General features: G+C 35.6%; 5 protein-coding genes and 1 long non-coding RNA gene across 9 annotated transcripts; 4 read left to right on the top strand and 2 right to left on the bottom strand.

Annotated features, from left to right (window-relative positions):
- Positions 1 to 2,644: 2,644 nt before the first annotated feature.
- LOC111808420 (uncharacterized) lies at positions 2,645 to 3,997 on the bottom strand. Its single transcript, XM_087128924.1, has 3 exons — positions 3,595 to 3,997; positions 3,197 to 3,502; positions 2,645 to 3,110 (listed from the first exon to the last, which is right to left on the bottom strand). The coding sequence occupies exons 1-3, from the start codon at positions 3,895 to 3,897 to the stop codon at positions 2,895 to 2,897; spliced, it is 825 nt and encodes a 274-aa protein (XP_086985050.1). The 5' UTR covers positions 3,898 to 3,997; the 3' UTR covers positions 2,645 to 2,894.
- Positions 3,998 to 4,058: 61 nt separating this feature from the next.
- On the top strand, positions 4,059 to 5,137 carry LOC147790060 (uncharacterized). Its single transcript, XR_015423130.1, has 3 exons — positions 4,059 to 4,229; positions 4,727 to 4,808; positions 4,885 to 5,137. It is a non-coding gene; the product is annotated as an uncharacterized LOC147790060 (long non-coding RNA).
- An 819-nt stretch (positions 5,138 to 5,956) lies between these two features.
- On the top strand, positions 5,957 to 7,040 carry LOC111806368 (Heavy metal transport/detoxification superfamily protein). Its single transcript, XM_023691645.2, has 4 exons — positions 5,957 to 6,113; positions 6,215 to 6,399; positions 6,477 to 6,558; positions 6,673 to 7,040. The coding sequence occupies exons 1-4, from the start codon at positions 5,957 to 5,959 to the stop codon at positions 6,990 to 6,992; spliced, it is 744 nt and encodes a 247-aa protein (XP_023547413.2). The 3' UTR covers positions 6,993 to 7,040.
- A 709-nt stretch (positions 7,041 to 7,749) lies between these two features.
- LOC111780116 (transcription factor TCP20) lies at positions 7,750 to 9,235 on the top strand. The gene is made up of 2 exons (XM_023660412.2): positions 7,750 to 8,872; positions 9,014 to 9,235. Exon 1 carries the CDS (start codon positions 7,887 to 7,889, stop codon positions 8,721 to 8,723), a length of 837 nt encoding a protein of 278 aa, XP_023516180.2. The 5' UTR covers positions 7,750 to 7,886; the 3' UTR covers positions 8,724 to 8,872; positions 9,014 to 9,235.
- Positions 9,236 to 12,662: 3,427 nt separating this feature from the next.
- Positions 12,663 to 15,351, top strand: LOC111794849 (ACT domain-containing protein ACR4). Of its 3 annotated transcripts, XM_087129147.1 has the most exons (8): positions 12,701 to 12,719; positions 12,757 to 12,842; positions 12,929 to 12,974; positions 13,059 to 13,173; positions 13,350 to 13,417; positions 13,880 to 14,479; positions 14,565 to 14,672; positions 14,761 to 15,351. In XM_087129147.1, exons 2-8 carry the CDS (start codon positions 12,769 to 12,771, stop codon positions 15,106 to 15,108), a joined length of 1,359 nt encoding a protein of 452 aa, XP_086985273.1. In that variant the 5' UTR covers positions 12,701 to 12,719; positions 12,757 to 12,768; the 3' UTR covers positions 15,109 to 15,351. The 3 variants fall into 3 exon arrangements, with proteins under 3 accessions (XP_086985272.1, XP_023532784.1, XP_086985273.1); XM_087129146.1 differs by having other exon boundaries at positions 12,663 to 12,842; XM_023677016.2 differs by having other exon boundaries at positions 12,666 to 12,842; positions 14,568 to 14,672.
- A 500-nt stretch (positions 15,352 to 15,851) lies between these two features.
- Positions 15,852 to 20,209, bottom strand: PNSL5 (cyclophilin 20-2). Of its 2 annotated transcripts, XM_023677044.2 has the most exons (8): positions 20,053 to 20,209; positions 19,692 to 19,910; positions 19,352 to 19,499; positions 19,184 to 19,272; positions 17,759 to 17,813; positions 16,925 to 17,010; positions 16,067 to 16,233; positions 15,852 to 15,924 (listed from the first exon to the last, which is right to left on the bottom strand). In XM_023677044.2, the coding sequence occupies exons 1-7, from the start codon at positions 20,080 to 20,082 to the stop codon at positions 16,081 to 16,083; spliced, it is 780 nt and encodes a 259-aa protein (XP_023532812.1). In that variant the 5' UTR covers positions 20,083 to 20,209; the 3' UTR covers positions 15,852 to 15,924; positions 16,067 to 16,080. The 2 variants fall into 2 exon arrangements, with proteins under 2 accessions (XP_023532812.1, XP_023532804.1); XM_023677036.2 differs by having other exon boundaries at positions 15,852 to 16,233.
- Positions 20,210 to 20,542: the final 333 nt, after the last annotated feature.

Raw genomic sequence — 20,542 nt, 5'->3', positions numbered from 1 at the left:
GTTTGAAGCTTCTTCACAATGGTGGGCTTTAGAGAGAGAAAGAAGAGGAGAGAGAAAATTGTTTTTTTTATTTTTTTTTTTATTTAATTGGAAATAATTAAGTTAATTTACAGATTTGGTTTTTCTTTTTTCCTCTTTTATCCTTCCATTTATTACCATTTTGAGATTGAACCATACAATAAATATTTCCACACTTTCATTTCAACTCTCAAATTTGTTTCTTTTTTTTTTTTTTTTTTTTTTTTGTTAAATTCATACGCAAAATAAGATGATAATTTTCTTTAAAGCTAATAAAATATTTAATAAATTTGGCAAACATAGTTGACATGATGTATTATTCACTAAAATTGGATAAAGAATTGCATTGCAAGGTTTGTATCATATATTTTGTTAAAATTTGGATAAATATGCTTTACTTTTTAAAAGTAAATTAAAATGAATAAAAGTTAAAAAGCAGAATAATAAAAGCATTTTGAAAATCTTAGACCATAACAGTATTTAAACTTGCATTATTGTTTAGTACAGACGCCACTGCCAATTTATAAATTCTAATATCAAGCTTATAATTTACCCACACTGTGATCAACTTTCCTGTAACTTACGCGCTGAGAGAGCGCGTGTTAAACAAATTGGGATTTGAATAATAAACTAAACCAAATTTCACTGTGCCACTTTCTTTTTTAAAAATATTATTACTTCGGAGTCCTTGGAGATTGTAATTCAATTTAAATAATTAATTAAAAAGAAAAAAACATCATGATCTCTCTTTTATATATATATATATATATATATATATTTCTCGTCTCGCCTAATACCTTCAGTCTCGTCAGTTTTAAGTTCTTATATCGTTGATTATCAAATATATATATATATATATATAATATAGTGCAAAAGTTGAGGCATAAACAAAAGTAGATTAGGTTTTAGGGCTTAACAAAATATGTGGAGGATGATAAATATTTTTAAAAGTACAAGGGCTTAACAATCACCTATTTTTCTTTACTTGTGGAATTAATTCTTGAAAGAATAGACCCAAAAATTTGACGATTTCAGTCATTACTTTTTTTGAACAATTTGTTCTTCAAACCCTATAATTTTCACTCCCTTTTATATGTTTCTATTTCAATTTCATTATATATATATATGTGTATTAAATAAAAAATAACATTTTCAATACTATGTCACACGCAAAGTGAGGATCGAATTTTTCCTAGTTTAGGACAAAATTGGAATCATTTTTAAATTTTTTTAGGATGGGGACGTGGAATATATTGTCTAGTCATCCTTCACCTTATTCTCCAGAAGTTGTAGAGTTCTAAAATTAAAGGCTTTTATTCAATTTCAACTAGTCTTTTGGCGTTTTAAACTTGCCAAGGAGGATTAAGGAGAGATTTAATTTGGTTGGATGAAGACACTGATACCAAAATTTGCAATTTTGTTATTTGAATACCTTATAAGATTAGACAAATTATGATAGGTTATTTAGTTATGCAATTTACCCTACCCTATGTATGATTTAGTATTCGTAAAATGATTATGTGTCGAACGAAGCACGATGGGAGGTTTGGTAGGTCATCACCGACCTATCTGATATTCTAGTGATTGTAATATAAGATGACATGATTGTGTACGTATGTGGAGGTGGTTAAGGATTTGGTAGCTTATCATTAATTGTGGATTGGAGCCCACGTAATGCTTTAGTGAATTGTGATACCGGATGTTGTGATCCTATTGCTATATGAGAGCCGTTAAGGAGCAAATTCTTAACTTCAGACGATTTAGGCAGAGCCCAAATAATGTTATAATGATTATAATATGCAGTGGATATGAATACGTGGGAACAATTAAAAATTTGCTGATTTATCTTGAATTTTCATAATGGATAGAGATGAATATATTGGAGAGGAGAAAAGGTGAATAAATCTAAAATACTCTCTAAAATTTATTCCCATGGGACAATAACCATAAAATACGCTTACATTTCTCCCTTTTAAAAGGGAAGTATTTTTAAATTTTAAAAATGAAATAGATTATTTTCATAGGAATGCGGATCTTTTAAGAGCCTTAAAGATGCTCAACTCATTTCAAATTAATTTAAAAGGGTGTGCAATAAAAATAGGATTAAGAAATTTAAAGCGCAACCACAACAATTATTAATATATATATTTTTCTAAAAATAAGTAAACAGCAAAAAAGGAAATGTAATCACAAAGGTGGGACCGTTTTAAGCGCGTGAGGTCGAGCCAGAGAAATTTGGTACCCAGCGCAACATATTCGTATTGACCGGGCCACAGCTTTCCACATTTAAGAACATTTTAATATTATACAAAAGTGAGCCCACGACATTTAAGAACATTTTAATATTATACAAAAGTGAGCCCACGACAAAGAGGTCCGTACAAATCTATTACTGTGTTTTTAGGGGCATAATAGTCTTTTGGACCACTTCTGGATAAGAACAACCGACCAAAATCACCAGACCACGCGTCCGAATCTGAGGACCATCTTTTTTAGGTACTTCAATTTTTAAAATTTGAACCTACTGAATTTAAAAGCCTAATTTTATAGTTTTGGAGGTGGTGTTATATACCAAAAAGCCCAATTCATGTTCTCGATCCTCACTGTATGTTAATATACTAATTGAAGGACTAATCAACCCTGTTCATTAAATTTAACAACTTCGAAATATATTGAGAGACGGGTAAGTAGGGAGCAGTGGAATCCAGAGAATTTATACATCACTTCCTTGTCTGTACGTATATATATATCCAAAATTAATTGATCTAATATAAATTCGAAAAAGGAGAGCATTAAAAATTATATAGACCAAAAGCAGACCATAAAAAGGACATAGTAGTAAAAAGATGAAAATTAGAGGGGGGGGAAAACGAAAATCAATCGGTCTTCTTATAGGAGGGGTGAGATTTAGGGGGAGCGGAAGAGAGGTTATCTTCTTGGATTTTGGCATGAGTCTCGTCATCTCGGTCCTTAAAATACCTTTCGAATGCCCTTGGAATGAATCTTGGGATTAAAAATCCAAATAGATTTATGCAGAAGTACGCAAAATTAGACACCGCCAATGTCCTTCCGAACCAGAACCATGCTATGTCCTGCCATTTTTATAAAACTAAATAAACCCATTGTAATTAATAATGTAGGAACAGGAGGAGGAGGAGGAGGAGGAGAAGAAAAATACGTTGATGGGTGCATTGGCCGGCAAGGTTTTGTTGAGCCAAACATCTTTCATCCAATCCATGATCACGAAAATCCTCCTCACCGTGTACAGAACCGGCACCAGTGCTCTCACCGGCGGCGAGAACAACGACAACCCACTTATCACATTCTCCGTCAGAATCTGAAACGACAACAAAAACAAATGCGGAGTCGCCGACCGAACCGCATGCTCGTCACTTCTCGCAAACCCACCCAACACATATGCCAGTGGCAGGAACAGCCCTATCGTGGTCCCCACCACCACGTACATTCTAAACAACTTGCTCCCCTGTAACAACAAACCGCAGTTTTAAACATCAATCAGTCAACGAATCGAACTACACTCCCAATTTCTTGGGCGTACTAAACATTTAGCATTGCCTGAAAGATCTCCTGCGACGCGCCCGACGCATGGCCGTGAGACGGGAATGCAAACCGTGCCAGCAAGAGGAGGTAGGCGGAGGTGAAGGCAGGGAAAATCAGGTCGAGAATGGGGACAAGCCCGCTCGCAGAGAACACCATTATGAAAGCAACCAGTTGGAGTTCAATGACGCGGAGAGATCCCATCACCCCTCCAACAACCGAGTTCTGCTCTTGTTGGTGCCGCCGTAGCGGCTTCTGCTGCGGCGCCACCGCGTCATTTGGGTCTGTTCGTGGAGCCACCGCCAGAGTTACACCCGACATCAGATTCAATTCTAGATTTTTCCACTACGATTTAGTTTGGAGTAAGAAGATGAAAGAACAGAGTATCAGATTGATTTGAGAGAGAGAGAGCGGTATTATGAAGAGAGGCAAAGATGAAGGGGTCAAGAGGCAGAAGGATGTGGGTCCGAGTTAGAAGGAGGAGAGAGAAATAGCGGTGAGTTGGTTGCCACGTGGATAACGAAGAGCAAGAAACGTGTGCGCAATGGTTGAGTTGGATGACAGGTGTTGTATAAGTGTCAGGGGTGTGCATGGAACGTGTCATCTTCTACTCCTCTAACATTTACCACATAGGGGAATACACTTGTGTTGAGGTACGTGTATCCTATGTTTAAATAACATTCAATCTTACTCTATATTTAAATTTTTTAAAACATATATATTTGGAGTGGACTACAAAATCTAAAGATTAAATATTGAATGAATGCAAATAAAATGGTGATGTTTTTTTCTTTAAATCTAGCTTTTACTTTGATCGGGAAGAGTGAAAGAACAATGCATGCTTGTTTTTGGTTTTTAATGAAAACTTAAATGTGGATGATATTTTATATTTGGGGGGTTAATTAGGTTGATGGATTAGGATTAGTATTTAAATGAAACTAGGAAAAGAAAAGAGAGATACGATCTTATTGTGAACAGAAAGCAAGAAGACCAGAAAAATGGGGTTTTTCAAGAAATTGAACTTTACACGCAAAAACAGAAAACCCGTTGAACAAGAGTTTGAAGCAGAGGTTAAATTCTAAAAAAAAAAAAAAATTTGAAGCTTTTTAATTCTCCTTTTTAATGTTTTAGAAACAATTTATTATTGTAGGAGGTTAGCGTGGTGCTACGATATACAGTTCACTGTAAGGGCTGTACACACCAAATGAAGAAATGTGTCCAAAAGATGAAAGGTATGGTGGTTAATAAAGTAGATTTGGAGTAGAATGAGAAATGTGTATGTGTTGAAATAGTTATGATTTGAAAAAGGGGTTGAAAGCGTAGAAGTTGAGGAGGAGAACCCTGAGCTGATACGAGTAACGGGAGTTTTTGAAGTGCAAAAGCTTGTGGCCCACATCCGAAGAGGAGTCGATAAAATTGTCACCGTTATCAGACAAGAAAACGCCGCCGGAGGAGGTAGCGGCGACGGGGAAGAACAAATAGAAGATGCACCTACCGGAGGAAGCCGACCAGATCAAAGAAGTAGATGAGAATTGAGAGACAAAAAAAAAAAAATATATATATATATATATATATATATATTTAATGGTTAAAATAAAAGAGTATTAATTGACATTAATGAGCTGTTTAATTTCTTTTCTTTTTTTTATAGAAAGATCTCATAATTTTGTTTAAAGGTGCTTTTTTGAAAAAAGAAAAAACATGATTTGTATTGATTACTTAATTAATTAATTATTTATTGTCTTCACTTCAATTTTTATCCTTCGGTTAAATTTTAGCTGACATTTTTCTTACAATTAATCGATTCCAATTAAATGAAGTAATAAAATGTTTAAAGAAAAAAGGGGAAATAAAACGTGCAAAATCTGATCTCCAGATAGTAAAATAAATACAAGTATCAGCAATTAAATTATTTAAATAAATGTAATAACTACTTTACCTTAATAAGCCTGATTTTATAAAAGTGAAAGAAGAAAAAAATGCAATATTAAACATACGGTAAAAATGAATAATAAAATTATTACCTAACCTGTCAATTTGTCCATTAAATATTACGAGTTTAGAGGAAAATAATGAATAAATATGCATGTAAGGAAGTAGTGAGTTTATAAATAAAATTAATTTTGTAAAAAATGAAGTGTTACGTTACAATGTTGAGATATATATATATATATATATATATATATATATATATATATATATATATATATATATATATATATATATGGGGCAGTAAGATTAGGGTCTCATCGAGCTTGTACTTTCAACATTGGAATTCAATCAATCAATGAGTGAGTGAGTTGAAAGAGATGGGAAAGGTATGGAAGAAAAAGAAAGGTTTGCTTTTTATTTATTTAATTTAACATTTTGTAATTGATAAATGAAGGAAATTTTGAAGGGTGAGAATGAAAGTGGAAACAAAAAGCAAGAAGAAGAGAAGAAAGAGGGAAAAAAGATAACGGAAGTGGTGCTGAAAGTTTACATGCACTGTGACTCCTGCAAAACCAAGGTGTCTAAATACTTGAGAGGTTGTGAGGGTAAGTAATTAAGTTATTAGTAATTATTAATTTGTTTTTAAGAGAAAATTAAAAAAAAAAAAAAAAAAAAAAAATTATTATTTTGTGGGAATGAATTGTAGGAGTGGAGGAAGTGACGGCGGATGTGGGGAATGCAAAAGTGGTAATAAAGGGAAAGGAGCTGAAGCCTAACAAGATATTGGAAGAGATTCGGAGAAAGTACTCCAAAAATGCCCAACTTATTTCTCCTAAGCCCCTCCCCGAAACCCCCAACCAAACCAAGGCTGACCCTCCTAAGAAGGAAGAGGTACGTAAAACCCTCACCTCTTTTTTTATTTCTTCACATAATCTCTCATCTCATCTCTATTCTATTTGAAAATACAGGTGAAGACCGTGGAGCTCAAAATGAGGATGCACTGTGAAGGCTGTGTGAATGACATCAAGCAGAGCATCGGAAGAATGGAGGGTCAGATTGTTTTCTTTTCTTTTCTTTTCTTTTCTTTTCTTTTCTTTTCTTTTCTTTTATTTTGTTCTTGTTTGATTGGTGATATTAATTAAAATATACGAGTGATGAATGCAGGAGTAATGGCAGTGGAAGCAGATAGAGAGAGTTCGAAAGTGAGGGTGAAGGGAATAGTGGATCCTCCCAAGCTGGTGGAAGCCATTAAAAAGAAAATGAAGAAGAACGTAGAGGTGGTGAATAAGAAGCAAGAGAAAGAAGAAAAATCAGCGAACAAACCGGGCGGCGGCGGCGGCGACAACAACAACAACAAGAACAAGGATGGAAAGCAAGAGAAACAAAACTTTGCGTTTAAATATCCTCCTCAGTACTCTTTGCATCATATTTATCCTAATCAAACCTTCAGTGATGATAATGTGTTTTCTTGTTCTATCATGTAATTCGTTTTATTTATCAAACGAACAAAGGGCTATGTAGTTGTGTTGGCATTCTCATATACCATTCTCACGTACAACAATAACAATATAAGTAATTAATAGTAGAGGCACATACTAATATATCATCCTTGGAGCCCGTCCAAATCCATCTCTTGAAATCTGGTTGTAACTTTCCTTGTGCCATTGAAAAGGCATCCCAACAATTGCTCTAAAAATAATTAGGTTAGGATGAAACCAGAAATAATAATAAGAAGAAGAAAAAGCTAATTTCCAAGTGGGTGTGAAGAGGGTTAATAGTAGTTATTAGAAAGAAAAGTCCCCATCATTGCTTACCCTTTGGTTGAGTTGACTGTAACGTTGAATCCTACACCCTCCTCACTCCTCGTCTTCAAGTAATTATGTACATAATAAAACATTGCATCGGATAGGAAGAAACCCCCACCAATTCAATCAACAACAACATTAATTAGTGGCACAAAACGAGTAAACCTTTCAAAAATTACCAAACAGTTTGGAATTTGGTTAAAATCATAATTGAATGACTAATTCCAAATTCTAACGGGGATATGAATCTTAGGCAATCAATAAAAAGCAAAAGAGCAAGGGGGGAAATCCAAATTAGAGGGGTGAGGCAGCCAAGGGGAAGACTAAAAGGGTGAGCTGACCCAAAGTGTAAGGTTCCAACAACAACGAGAACTCAATCATGGGGGAGGACCCATCTTTTCTTTTCTTTTTCTCTTCTTTTATCTCTCTCTCTCTCTCTCTCTCTCTCTCTCTCTCTCTCTCTCTCTTTCTGCTCTCAAAATCTGATCCTCTCATAAACCCCATTAGTCCACACAGAGGAACCCACCTTTGTTGGGTCCTCCACCCCCAACATCCCCACACCCATTAGCAGACATGGCAGAGCACAACAACAAGAAGCCATCAGCAGCAGCAGCAGCGCCACCACCACCATCATCACCCGCTCCAACACCACCATCCTCGGATATCATAATTGCAAACCCAAACAAAGATCAAAACAAGAAGCACCAACAACAATTGGCTCCTAAGCGTACTTCCAATAAAGACCGCCACAAGAAAGTGGATGGCCGTGGCCGTAGGATCCGCATGCCTGCCCTCTGCGCCGCCCGCGTCTTCCAATTGACCCGCGAATTAGGCCATAAGACCGACGGCGAGACCATCCAGTGGCTCCTCCAGCAAGCTGAGCCCTCCATCATCGCCGCCACTGGCTCCGGTACTATCCCTGCCTCTGCCCTCCATGCCGCCGGCGTCTCCCTCTCGGACCCCGACACCTCCGTCTCTGCGTCCGCCACCCTGACCCCCAAAATTGACGCCGTCCCAAGACTGAATTGGGCGATGATGGGGGCCAATTTGAACAGATCTCACATGGGTACGCCCGGATTCTGGCCGTCCCTAGGCGGAATCGGGCCGGGGTTCGTCAGCGAGAATCCGGGTTCGATTATGCCCAAATTCGGGTTCCATGGATTCGAATTTCAGGGGATGAATTTGGGATCCGTGAATTTCCCAACGATAATCGGGAATCAGCAGCCGCAGCAGCAAATACCGGGACTGGAGCTAGGGCTTTCGCAGGAGGGGAATAATGTAAGAGGGATGTTGAACCCGCCTTCGTATTCCCAAATCTATCACCAAATAGGGCAGAGTCGGGACCCCTCTGCGGCGGCATTGGAGCAGGACCAAGCTCCTGATAAAGACAACTCTCAAGAATCGAGATGATACGGGATTTGTAGGCCTAAAAATAGCAGTAAGAATTGCGTAGTGGAAGGAAAGAGAAGGCGAAGATTGAAGATTGAAGATTGAAGATTGAAGATTGAAGATTGAAGATTACTTCATATTTGCGGTGTGTTTCGGTTGATCAAATTAAGGTAAATTTTTGGTCCTCATCATCCAGATTTGGATTTGAATTTGAATTTGAATTTGAATTTGAATTTGAATTTGAATTTAAAATGGAAATATATGTTTGAAAAGAAAATTTGATTATAGAGTGTGATACTGGTAACATGCAGGTGGGGAGTTCTGAGGAGGAGTGGTTTGATTCACTGCAAGATTGATCTGATTTTGTTTGTTTTGTTCCATAAATAATTTGTAGAAAAGAAAAATGATTGTAATATTAGTAATTTATGTGAACATAATATTGGAAACTTGCTCCATCAATAATGTATCCATTCCAAATTTGTGGTGTATATTGATGGAGACCAAATGTTTATGTTTATTTATTTATATTTATATTTATATATATATTTAGAAATAAGTAATGATATACTATAATTTCCTCTTCCTTAAGAAAAGAAGCCCAGGAAGCCCACAAAGCCCAAGCTCTATTTGATTTCCTCTATTTGATTCCTTGCAAGTGGGCGTGGGTGCACCAAATCACAATCAAAGTGGGCCTGATTTGAGATTCGGATACGTGTGGGTGGTCCAAAATGTAGTTGATTATTGGACCACAACAAAAGATTGGAATTGTTCGGATCGGACCGGTCCATTCAGAATCAATCATTTTCTTTCTCTCTTTCTTTTTGTATACTATTATTTAACAATTGATTCCAAAATTAAAAATGATGGTTAATCATAAATATGAAGTTATTTCAAAAAGGAAAGAAAAGAAGAAAAGAAAAGGCGAGTTGTGGGTGTGAGATGTGAATCTGTTGTGAAAAAAGAACAGCGTGAGCAGAGACTAATGGGTGAATGGCATGCTGCTCCCCACCCCATGTGCCAATGTGCCTTCCCCCACCCCCTTCCCCCACCCCCTTCCCCCACCCCCTTCCCCCACCCCCTTCCAACCTCTCATTTATTACGCTTCACTTTCTTTTCTTTTTTCTTTTTTTTTTACTCTCCTTATTTATTTTTCAAAATTATTGTTAAATTTGACGTAGGAATAATACCATCCTTCCTCTTCCCAATCATATCTTGCCACGTTGCCTGTATATTTTTATCCCATTCATTCTATTATCCATCAAAATCTAATCAATTTTATAATTTTGTATTTTCTTGTTTATAAACAAAATAATAGTGATGTATATTTGAGTGATGGATTCTCACGTTGGTTTCCATTTAAAATGAGTGGACGTCTTCAAACACGCAAATGAATACGTGGGGCTGACTCGGATACACCTAGAAAGCCACCTGCACCAGAGCACACACATTTTTAAATAACTTATTTCATTTTAAACAATAATAATCAAAATTTTAAAAAATAATAATAATAATAAAAAGGAATATCTTGTTTTCCCTTGGTCCTCCATTTCAGTTGACCCTTGTCCTTTAGTTAACTTTACAAGCTTTTGTTTTCTTTTAAATTTTTTATTTTCTTTTAAATTTCCACATAATCAATATCAAATCGATGTATAATTGAAGCGCTTAATTATCTTACTTCACTCCACATAATTAAAATATCAAATTAATCTCCAAATCAATAAAAATAAATTATTATTAATTTAAAAAGTCAAAAGTTTTTGTTTTGACGTATTAAAGTGAGAATCTAGGAAAGGAATATAGAGTAATAGTGTTAGACCACATACTTTTACATGGTAATTATGATAGGACTTTCATGATCTCGAATCTATTTAAGCAAAATTCAAATTCATTTTTTTTAAGAGAAAAATTAAAATAAAAATTTAGGCTACTTTGGCAGGTTTTCATTTTTGGTAATTTGTTTAGTTTGGGAGTTTTTACTGTTAAATTTGGGTGTAAATTTTCGATTTTTATTCAAGTAAAAAACATAAAAAAAAAAAATATATATATATATATATATTGAGATGCCAAAATGCAGTGGATTTGAAAAGTAAAATTAAAATATTTAAATTGTAAATTAAATAGAACGATGAAGCTAGAAATGGAAAGTAAGTAAATAAAAAAATTAACAAAAGTAAGCTAACATCCAAACATCAAAACCTAGAAAAAAAACAAGCTACCAAATATACCCTCAAATTTGACTTGCTTCACTATAAATTTATTATTATTACTTTCATTTTTTCCAAATATTCAAATAAAATTTTAATAAAAGTAGGTATTAAAAAAAATTATTAGTAGGAGAGAAAATTTAAAACTTTAAAATTAGTTTGAAAAACAAAAAAAAAAAAATCCGGAAAAGGGAATCTTATCACAATCATCATAGAAAAACGAAAGGATGAAAAACTTAAAGAAACACAGAGTTTGGATGTATTCTCCAAGTGGTCAACCAACAATCCCAAGTCATCTCAATATTCTTCTTCAAAATTAACATGCATATATACATACATTCCTAATTATATCTATTTATAACTAAATACTAAATATACCTATTTATATTTTTCAAAATAAATTATCCAAATAACTTACATTTTATTTTTGAGGCATCCAACCCACTTGAATTTTACATATTCAAATTCCATTCGTTTTTTTATTTAATTCGAGTCATTTTAAATACATAAATTTAGTATTAAAATATATAAATGTTTCGACTAAATTGAACTTAGTCTAGTAATAAAAACACAATTTCTAAGTAAGGATAAGAAAGAATAAATGATCTAAAAAAAACAAATAGTTTATATGTCAGATTTGTATAAAATTGATGTTGAAAAGTCGACGTAAATTTAACATGTGAACTTACCGATAGAAATACAAAAGAAAGAAGGCAAAGTTGTCGGGTAATGTTACATAAATAGAGACAACACATATCCACAATTTTTGACTTCATACTACACTTCCCAATCTCGTGAACCATCGCCATATTTGAAGAGGAACCCTCCAAGTAAAATGAAAATAATATTAATTACTAATTAATTTTATTAAAAAAAAAAAAAAAAAAAAAAAAAAAAAAGTGGACCAAAATGCGAAGGAGCAGAAGTGGGTGAGGGTCCTACCACAAGACAATGCTAGCCGTACATTAAAAGTCCCATGTGGTTTTTTTTTTTGTTAAATTATTCTTTTAAGAAGATACCCTTCCTATTAACCTCTTTTTGGAATATTTATTGTTTTTTTATTTTTAAAAGTAAATATCTTATTTGATAGAATCTAACCCTGATTTATTTTTCTTTTTTTTCGGAACAATCTTTTACCTTGTTTTTGAATTAAATTTTAAAATTTCCATGCTATTAAAGATGGGAAGAAAAATATGTTGAGATTAAGTAATTTATAATAAAAAAAAAAAATTGGAAGGGAAGGAACCAAATGAAGGTCAACCAAAATTAAGTTGGTGATGATGATAGGGTAGACGTCAACTTATGTGTGTACTCCAATAATTTTGAAATTTTTTTTTTTGAAAATAGAGCGACAGATATGACAATAAAGGATAATTATGGTTGCTGAATTTGGAGCAATCCATGTTTTTGTAGTTTTAATAGAAGCATGTTAAGACATTAAAGTTAGGCATATGAGATTGGGTATTTAACGTTAGATTATAGGGTTGAATTAAGAGAATTATTAATTAAAAGAAAAAGGAAGAAGAAGAGAAAGGTATTGAGGCAGCAACGCAGAGTGCAGAAAGCAGAAAAGGTGAGTTTCAACCCACACACAAAGGTAAAGAAAGAAAGAAAGAAAGAAAGAAAGAAAGAAAGAAAGAAAGAAAGAGAAACAGAAATCAGAATTGGAAAGGGTATCTCATACAAACTGGGAGACGCCATTTTCTTTCCCCCCCCCCCCCCCTAAAAAAAAAAAAAAAAACTTACTCCCCAAATCCTTTCTCCCGCAGGCTTTTCCAGTACTTCCCCCCCTCCGCTTTTTACCCATTCCTCTGTTCCTCTCTTCCTCCTCCTCTTCTTCTTCTTCTCCTCTTCCTCTTCTTATGGATTGTTGGTCCCTTTCCCTCCCTCTCCACGACGAGTTCGAGAAGCTTGTCAATCGTATGAATCCACCCAGGTCTGTTTTTCTCCCTTTCTCTCTTTCCATTTTCATCATGCCTTTCTTTACTCTGTTTCTTCTCTCCATTGGGTTTCGTTTTCCAGGGTCACCATTGACAATGATTCCAGCACAAAAGCCACTCTGATTAAGGTATTTTTTCCCAACTTCAATTCCTCTTTCAACATGGGACATGGGTCTTGGGTCCTATTCCGATTTCAACGGTGAAATTTTCAGGTTGATAGTGCGAATAAGCGAGGGAGTTTGCTGGAAGTGGTTCAGGTTCTCAACGATTTGAATCTCATAATCAGACGAGCTTATATTTCTTCTGATGGCGAATGGTTCATGGATGGTCAGCTAAGATTTGATTTCTTTTTCTTTTTCGTTTTTTTTTTTTTTTTTTTTTTTTTTTTTTTTTTTTTGCCCTGAAACTGGATTTTCCATTTAGAATGAAGGGAATAGAAACAAAGGGTCTCCGATTTTCTGAACAATTATTCACTATTTTTTTTCTCCATCTTTCTTCTTTAGTGTTTCATGTAACGGATCAACGTGGGAACAAGCTCTCTGAAAATGATGTTGCTGAGCGCATTCAACAGGTGAATTTCAATGCCCTCTTTCACTCATCCCTACAATTTTTCTTCAGCTTAAAACTCCATTTCAAATACCTCCTCTGTAATTATAAGGAAATATGGGAACTGAGAAGAGGGTTCTGATTCTAGATTAGCTTTTCATAGGAATTTTGTGTGATTTTACTCTCTCCTCCTCTCGCTTTCCAATACATCAGAACTCCCACTTTTGCTTTGCATATAATATGGTATGCTTGTTGCTGAATGTGTTGATTTTGGCTAACTTCTCATTTAAGAGACACAGAAGGTTGGAGCAAAGCTTTGGAATTCTTATGTGAAAAATGAACATAATGTGTGCTCAATCAAGCCTCATTAGTAAGAATGTGTAATGACTATTTGACAGTGTGTATGTTGGTTGATTTGAGAAATTTGCTTGTCCTATGGTTGTATAAGGTGTTATGTTTGTGTTTATGGATGGATTTTTTGCTGCAGTCACTTGGGCCTAGGGCTCGGAGCTTCCGGTCTTTGAGGAGATCGGTCGGTGTTCAAGCTGCCGAGGAACATACAACCATTGAATTGACTGGAAGAGATAGGCCTGGATTACTCTCAGAGGTTTTTGCTGTTCTAACAGACCTCAAATGCAATGTGGTAGCTGCAGAAGTTTGGACTCATAATTCAAGAATGGCATCCGTTGTATACATCACTGACGAGGCTACTGGGTTTCCAATCGATGACCCGGATCGGCTTGGTAAGATAAAGCAGCTTCTACTCTTTGTCTTAAAAGGGGATCGAGATAAGCGCAGTGCCAATACTGCTGTTTCTGTGGGTTCCACTCACAAGGAAAGGAGGCTGCACCAAATGATGTATGCAGACCGGGACTACGACCGAGATGATTTGGATTGTGGCTCGACAAGTGATCGGAGAAAACCCCTCGTGACTGTCGAGAACTGTGCTGATAAGGGATATACAGTTGTGAACTTGAGGTCTCCTGACCGTCCCAAGTTGTTGTTTGATACAGTTTGTACACTGACTGATATGCAGTACGTAGTGTACCATGCTACTGTCATTGCTGAAGGACCAGAGGCTTCTCAGGTAAGTTCTGTTTCGTAATGCATTTGATGCAATTTGGTTTCTTAAAGTTGTCCAACGAAACTAATCTGGGTGTGCATTTGTTAAGCAGGAGTACTATATTAGGCATGTGGATGGAAGCCCTATTAGTTCTGAAGCAGAGAGGCAAAGAGTAATCCATTGCTTAGAGGCTGCCATTCGAAGGCGAACATCCGAGGTGAAAAGCGATGTCCATTTACATTTCTTGCCATAAATTTGCATTCTGGATTCATGTCTTATGTGATTTTGCTCTCCTAAATACTCAGGGTATAAGACTAGAACTTTGCAGTGATGACAGGGTTGGACTCCTTTCCGATGTGACTCGAATCTTTAGAGAAAATGGTCTTTCAGTCACTCGAGCTGAAGTTACTACCCGAGGTTCTCAAGCTGTCAATGTGTTCTACGTAACAGATGGATCTGGGAATTCAGTCAAGAGTGAGATGATCGAAGCGGTTCGAAAAGAGATTGGGCTGACTATACTGTGTGTCAAAGACGACGAATTCAGCACGAAAGCTCCATCCCCAGAAAGCAGTAGATTTTCGCTCGGTAATCTTTTTCGATCTAGATCAGAGAGGGTTCTTTATAACTTGGGATTGATAAAGTCATGTTCCTGAGGAGAGGAGATTGGTTTAGTAGTGGGTGATAGAAATGTTGTCGTTGTGAATGAATGGCCTTAGAAAGAGCTCAGAATTACACCACAGTTTAGGTCAATCCCTTTGTTGATCTTAGCAACTTCAATTTCAACTTGTACAGTGTTATTCATGATGTATATGAATTTACAATGCCATCCTTTGCTCTAAATATCTTGTAAATATACACTTCATAAAGAAGAAACAACAACCCTTAATTTTTATTAATATGGATTTTCCACTTCTGAAATGGCCTTAACACCCTCTTAACATACTTAACTAACACACACAAAAAGGCCTTTATTGATTAAACTAAAGTTATGAGAGTGTTAATTGACAATGATTGTTTAATAACGACATGTCGAATGAATGCACCGACAGAATCTTAAAACATTCACACACACAGACACACGGGTAGGGGGGGGGGGGGGGGTCCTCTTTCGGAATTTCACCTTCCCTTTTACCACTAGATGCTGCTCTCTGCTCCACCATTCAATCTTTCGTGGGACCCTCTGGATTTTCAAAAGCGAAATATTTAAAATAAAATAAAAATCATATTTAATTAGCTGGTTTATTTATGCAAAACCTTTTGTTTCATTTTTACACCAACTAAAGTTGTTCAATCCACACATACAAACTACAAATGGAAAGCATCATCGGTCATACAATGTCAAAACCAAATAAAATCTACTCGAAATTAAAAGAAAAACACAGATCCTTAAACGACATAGTTTTTAAGGCAACCTCTTTATTTCTCTCCCAAAAAAAGGCAGCCTCTTGGACAATTTCCTTGCATAATTCCTGTCACAAAAAGCATCTAATTTCAAATAAAATCCCGCTTCCACACCTCAATTTCTTCAACAATACATTTTACAGGCACACTCAACGGAAGGCAATTTGAATTAAGAGTAGCTAATCCTAAGGAAGAACAAGATAGGATTACTGGATGTGGTGAAATTAGGCCACTGGAAGCTCCCCACAGTCACTGATGACGACCTTCTTCAATGGACGGTCTCCACGGTCTGTTTCTTGTGCCTCAATCTGCTTAACAATGTCGAACCCTTCCAGGACTTGCCCAAAAACCACATGCCTCTGATCCAGCCATGGCGTCTAACATTCAACCAATAGACGTAAATTAAATTACAACTTTGGCCAAACCAAATAAAATAGCGCATCAGGATAAGCAATTTCACATGGTAAAAAACGCAACCAAATTAGTATGGATGCAATGGATTTGCAACCAGAAAGCTATTGAGACAGTATAGAAGGACGTGTAGAACCAAAAGCAACACATCTCAACTAAATGCCTTATGTGAGAAAATCTAATTCCTACACAGCTGCATACGACCTGTAATATCCAACACACAGATATTGTGTCCAAACACATCAACAGATAGTAAATCCAGGTACTTCACCAGAATACCATCACCGAGCAAAAAGAGCATGCCAATCTAAACATAGTTCAGCAGTGAAGGTATTCACAATTTTTTTCTGAAGATGGAATGTTTAAATCTCTATTCCGCATTTGTAATACTGTATTCTCAACAAAGAAAGTAGGGGAAAAAATGAAGAACAAGGTAACTTCCAGTAATGCAAATGAAAATCAATCGAGTGATTTTTCCAAAACAGTAGCTAATAAGCATCTAGTCAGGAAAGCATATTAGAATAAGGGTATCAAAAAATTTGTCTGATTTTGCCCTTAAAGAGATCATTGCCAAGTCAAGGAACTCAACTAGGAATTATAATTTTATATGCTAGCTGCCTATCAGAATATCAAGGTAGAGGTTTGCACGCACAGTACCTTGACAGTGCATATGAAAAACTGACTTCCGTTAGTATTTGGACCTGCATTCGCCATGCTGACAACTCCTGGACCAGTATGACTCACTGCAAGCAGAATAAGTTCCAGAGTCGAGTAAAGGGGATACTAGAACAAATAGATTACAGCCTTTTCAATAAATGAAAGCTCAATTCTTAACAACGATAAATAAATGTGTGTGTGTGTGTGTGTGTGTGTAGAACATATAGAACAAAATACACATAGACATTAAGAACTGGTGATATTCCAACGGAAAAAGTATCAAGGAAGGAGGAAGTTGTTGTCTTTATAACAGTATAATGTTTAGCAGAACTGCTGTCGATCGTCTAAGGCAAGGATTAAAAGAACCAAGGTTAAGGTTCAAGTGTGTTTCACAATATCAAATAAACTATTCATATTCAATAAGAATAAGCAAATGATTAGTTAAGGAAGTAAAGTTCACTTTTAATGGAAATGACCTGAAATTTACGATCGAATCAAATAAAATGATGACAGACTCAAAATAAATAATCAAGGAAAAATTACTTTTCTATTCCCCAGTTTTGTAAGAATACGTGCTTTGGTCCCTAACGTTTCAATTGGGTCAATTTAGTACCTAATTGATGTAGCAAATGAGAACAGAGACCTTCTAAACCTTATTTTTTCAAAACTAAGGGACTAAATTGGCCAAATTGAAACTTAGACGCCACACATTCCTAGAAACTCACAAAACTAAAAAGACAAAAAATCAGGCTTTCTTTGGTTAAAAAGTTGGTAGGTTTTTAGAGATAGAGACGAAAGCAGCAACTGAAACATGAGGTGCAGAATTTAACTTACATTTGAAGTTTTCATCTTTAAATGTACGACCGTATATGCTCTTACCCCCAGTTCCCTGAAAGTGTAAGATCTGGTTAGTAATCATACAAAAAAAAAAAAAAAAAAAAAAAAAAAACGTCCAATTTAAATAAAGCCTTGATATGATGGAAAACTTGGAAAAGATACATTAAGGCCCTGCTGTTGCTGTCAGATAATAAATCCAACATTGACTGTAAAACCATTTAGAGAATATCTATTTCATTCTTTCAGTTTACTAATTGTGTAAGTAGTTACATCTTAATTCATGTCATGTCTTATGCCAATAACAAATCTATCATCCAAAGAAATTTGTCCTTCACAGTATCTACTGCTTTTCAATCCAAGCGTATGTCATTGATACCATGCACAACAAGTTATTATTGAATCTGTGTTTCCCAATCTAGATTTACTCAGGTGCTTGGTTCTTTATCGTGAATCTCAAATGTGGCATATGCTATGACTTCCTTCCCATCGTCATATTATAATCATGTCCAAAGGCAATGTTTTTCCTTTTCTTTTCCTGCATGAGAAACTTACCATATTCACAAAACCTAACAATCAGACCACAACTACCACCCTAAAAATAGTATCTTAAAAAAGTATCATTCGAAGTTTAAACTACATAGAATTTTTTTTAAACATAACAAAACAAACATATGAGTTCTAAGAAAACAATAGTGTTCTCCAGGCATATTTATTTGAGACACTGCATCATGAGCCAAAAAAAAATGGAGACATCAAAGAAATCTCAAGAGTCGTATTTATAATAACCTGGCTACAATTAATGCAGCCAATACATCTTCTTTTCCTGGGGGTGTTAAATGCCTTAGCAAATCCACGTTAAGCTAGCATATGCTAAATAATTTCCAATTTCCAAAGAGCCTTTCGACTTATTGTAACTATCTTTTCAAATGTGAAAGAATTATGTATTTTCCTCCAATGTCTATTACCTAAGACATTAGTTTTAAAACTCTCTAGAATCCTTCCCAAACACCTATAAGTAGAGGCGTTTTACACAGTTGGTAAGCATCAAGATCCAATTAAGCGCATAGAAACAATAGAAAATACTTCTTTCAAATTTTCCCTTCATTCTAAAATTTTAGCTTAATTTCTTTCATTGGGTCCAACAGCATACACAAGCTTCAAGAAAGAAACCAAAAATCGATCATAAGCTCACCATCTGACCAGAAATATATGCTAGTTACGGTAGTCGTGATTCTATGTGCATATCCAACCCATAGGACTACTCCTACCTCGTAGATAGGCAATTATCAAAAGACCAATTGAACATTTTAGTGAGCAATTCATGAATTCTAGTGGTACTGTGTCAAAAGAAAATGGAAATCCTTAACCCAGTGAACGAAATAATAAATAGTACACATGCACAAACATTTAGAAGGCACTCACATTTCCCTTGTCAAAGTCACCTCCTTGTATCATGAAATCCTTGATTACTCGATGAAATGCAGAACCTTTGTATCCAAAGCCCTTTTCTCCTAATAAAGTTAGTAAAGTTGGTTACCTCCGGAAGCTGGAAGAGATAAACAACTAAAAGTCTCATAATATATATAATACCTGTGCAAAGAGCACGGAAGTTCTCTGCCGTTTTGGGCACATCGTCCCCGAATAATCCAATCACAATCCTCCCAGCAAGCTTCCCTACTGGATTACCAATGCTCACATCGAAATATACCTTGTTTGTTACTTTTGCTTGAGGTACGACCTAAAATCAAAGAAAAGAGGACCAATGTTTCATTAACCAAAGGTCACTAGTGATACCCTTGTCAATCATCTGAGTGAAGCTTTGATTTCATTTCAAATACATAGCGAACAATTGGGGAGAAAATCAATATAACTTTCCTCGCCTCGTTTAATTTCATCTAAAAAAGAGTAGAGGAAATAGCATATTGTTAACCTCAGCACTAGCTCGGACCGAGCTACGGACAGCAGTCCTGGAAGACAACGGGTTCCAAGATGTTCTCAGAGAAGGAAAATGCAACGAGCCGCAGAGAAAACTCGAGGCCGACGAAAGATTCGACGGCAATTGAACCCTATGGAGGTTAACCGAAGTACGGGGACCATAAGCTCTGGTTTGTGAGGCGCTATTGGAACAAGAAAGCAAACCAACCTTGGACTGCAAAAGCCAAAATCAATTGAAACCAAACGGAGGACGGTGAATTCAGAAAGTGAAAATGGAAGAGTAGAAGCAAAAAGTAGAGAACGGGAACATCGACATTGGCGGAAAGGAGGAGGGAAGAAAAGAGAGGAAACTTTACCAGAGGTGTAGTAGCAAAAGGAGCCGCCATGGATGGAGATTTGTGCTGGAAAATGAAATGGAGAGAAGCTCCGTTGATAAGGCTCACAGCACCGTATAAAAAGCGAACAAAAAGGGTGTTTTGGGTATTACAAAAAAAAAAAAGTTTCTCCAGTGTAGGCAGCGATGAATTCGAGGACTGTTAAAAGAAGAATCTTGTGAAAATTCGAATCTTTTTTTTTTTTTTTTTTTTTTTACTCTTTTTTTATCTGCCGTGAATCGCTTTTAGTTGAGCAATAAACTGCACTCCGTTAATTAGCTACCACTTTTAAACTATAAGAAAATGGTTTCAAAATCAAATATATTATTATTCATTATTTAACTCCAAGAGTTCCCAATTTAGTTGTTAATCTATTAAAATGAGGGCAGTTATTCCATATTATATTGACCGAAATGGAAGGCTAATTTTACGAAGAAAAAAGAAACATTTAAAAGTTACGACAATTCATATA

This window comes from Cucurbita pepo, chromosome 12 (assembly GCF_057944985.1).
Source record: "Cucurbita pepo subsp. pepo isolate OVF chromosome 12, ASM5794498v1, whole genome shotgun sequence".
Lineage (NCBI taxonomy): Eukaryota > Viridiplantae > Streptophyta > Magnoliopsida > Cucurbitales > Cucurbitaceae > Cucurbita > Cucurbita pepo.
This window is presented reverse-complemented; position numbering and strand designations above follow the sequence as displayed.

Bases quoted from the DNA above. Each gene is read 5' to 3' on its own strand.
- LOC111780116 (XM_023660412.2), top strand. From the start codon at position 7,887: ATGGCAGAGCACAACAACAAGAAGCCATCAGCAGCAGCAGCAGCGCCA.
- PNSL5 (XM_023677036.2), bottom strand. From the start codon at position 20,082: ATGGCGGCTCCTTTTGCTACTACACCTCTG. The intron at 19,911-20,052 runs GTAAAGTTTCCT...TGGCTTTTGCAG, and splicing joins CTTTTGCTACTACACCTCTG to TCCAAGGTTGGTTTGCTTTC. The intron at 16,234-16,924 runs GTACTGTGCGTG...GTTGAATGTTAG, and splicing joins TTTTCATATGCACTGTCAAG to ACGCCATGGCTGGATCAGAG.
- LOC111794849 (XM_087129146.1), top strand. From the start codon at position 12,769: ATGGATTGTTGGTCCCTTTCCCTCCCTCTCCACGACGAGTTCGAGAAG. The intron at 13,418-13,879 runs GTGAATTTCAAT...TTTTTGCTGCAG, and splicing joins TTGCTGAGCGCATTCAACAG to TCACTTGGGCCTAGGGCTCG. The intron at 14,673-14,760 runs GTGAAAAGCGAT...CTAAATACTCAG, and splicing joins TTCGAAGGCGAACATCCGAG to GGTATAAGACTAGAACTTTG.
- LOC111806368 (XM_023691645.2), top strand. From the start codon at position 5,957: ATGAAGGAAATTTTGAAGGGTGAGAATGAAAGTGGAAACAAAAAGCAA. The intron at 6,114-6,214 runs GTAAGTAATTAA...AATGAATTGTAG, and splicing joins ATACTTGAGAGGTTGTGAGG to GAGTGGAGGAAGTGACGGCG. The intron at 6,400-6,476 runs GTACGTAAAACC...TTGAAAATACAG, and splicing joins ACCCTCCTAAGAAGGAAGAG to GTGAAGACCGTGGAGCTCAA.
- LOC111808420 (XM_087128924.1), bottom strand. From the start codon at position 3,897: ATGTCGGGTGTAACTCTGGCGGTGGCTCCACGAACAGACCCAAATGAC. The intron at 3,503-3,594 runs GCAATGCTAAAT...TTGTTGTTACAG, and splicing joins CGTCGCAGGAGATCTTTCAG to GGGAGCAAGTTGTTTAGAAT. The intron at 3,111-3,196 runs GTATTTTTCTTC...TAAAAATGGCAG, and splicing joins CGGCCAATGCACCCATCAAC to GACATAGCATGGTTCTGGTT.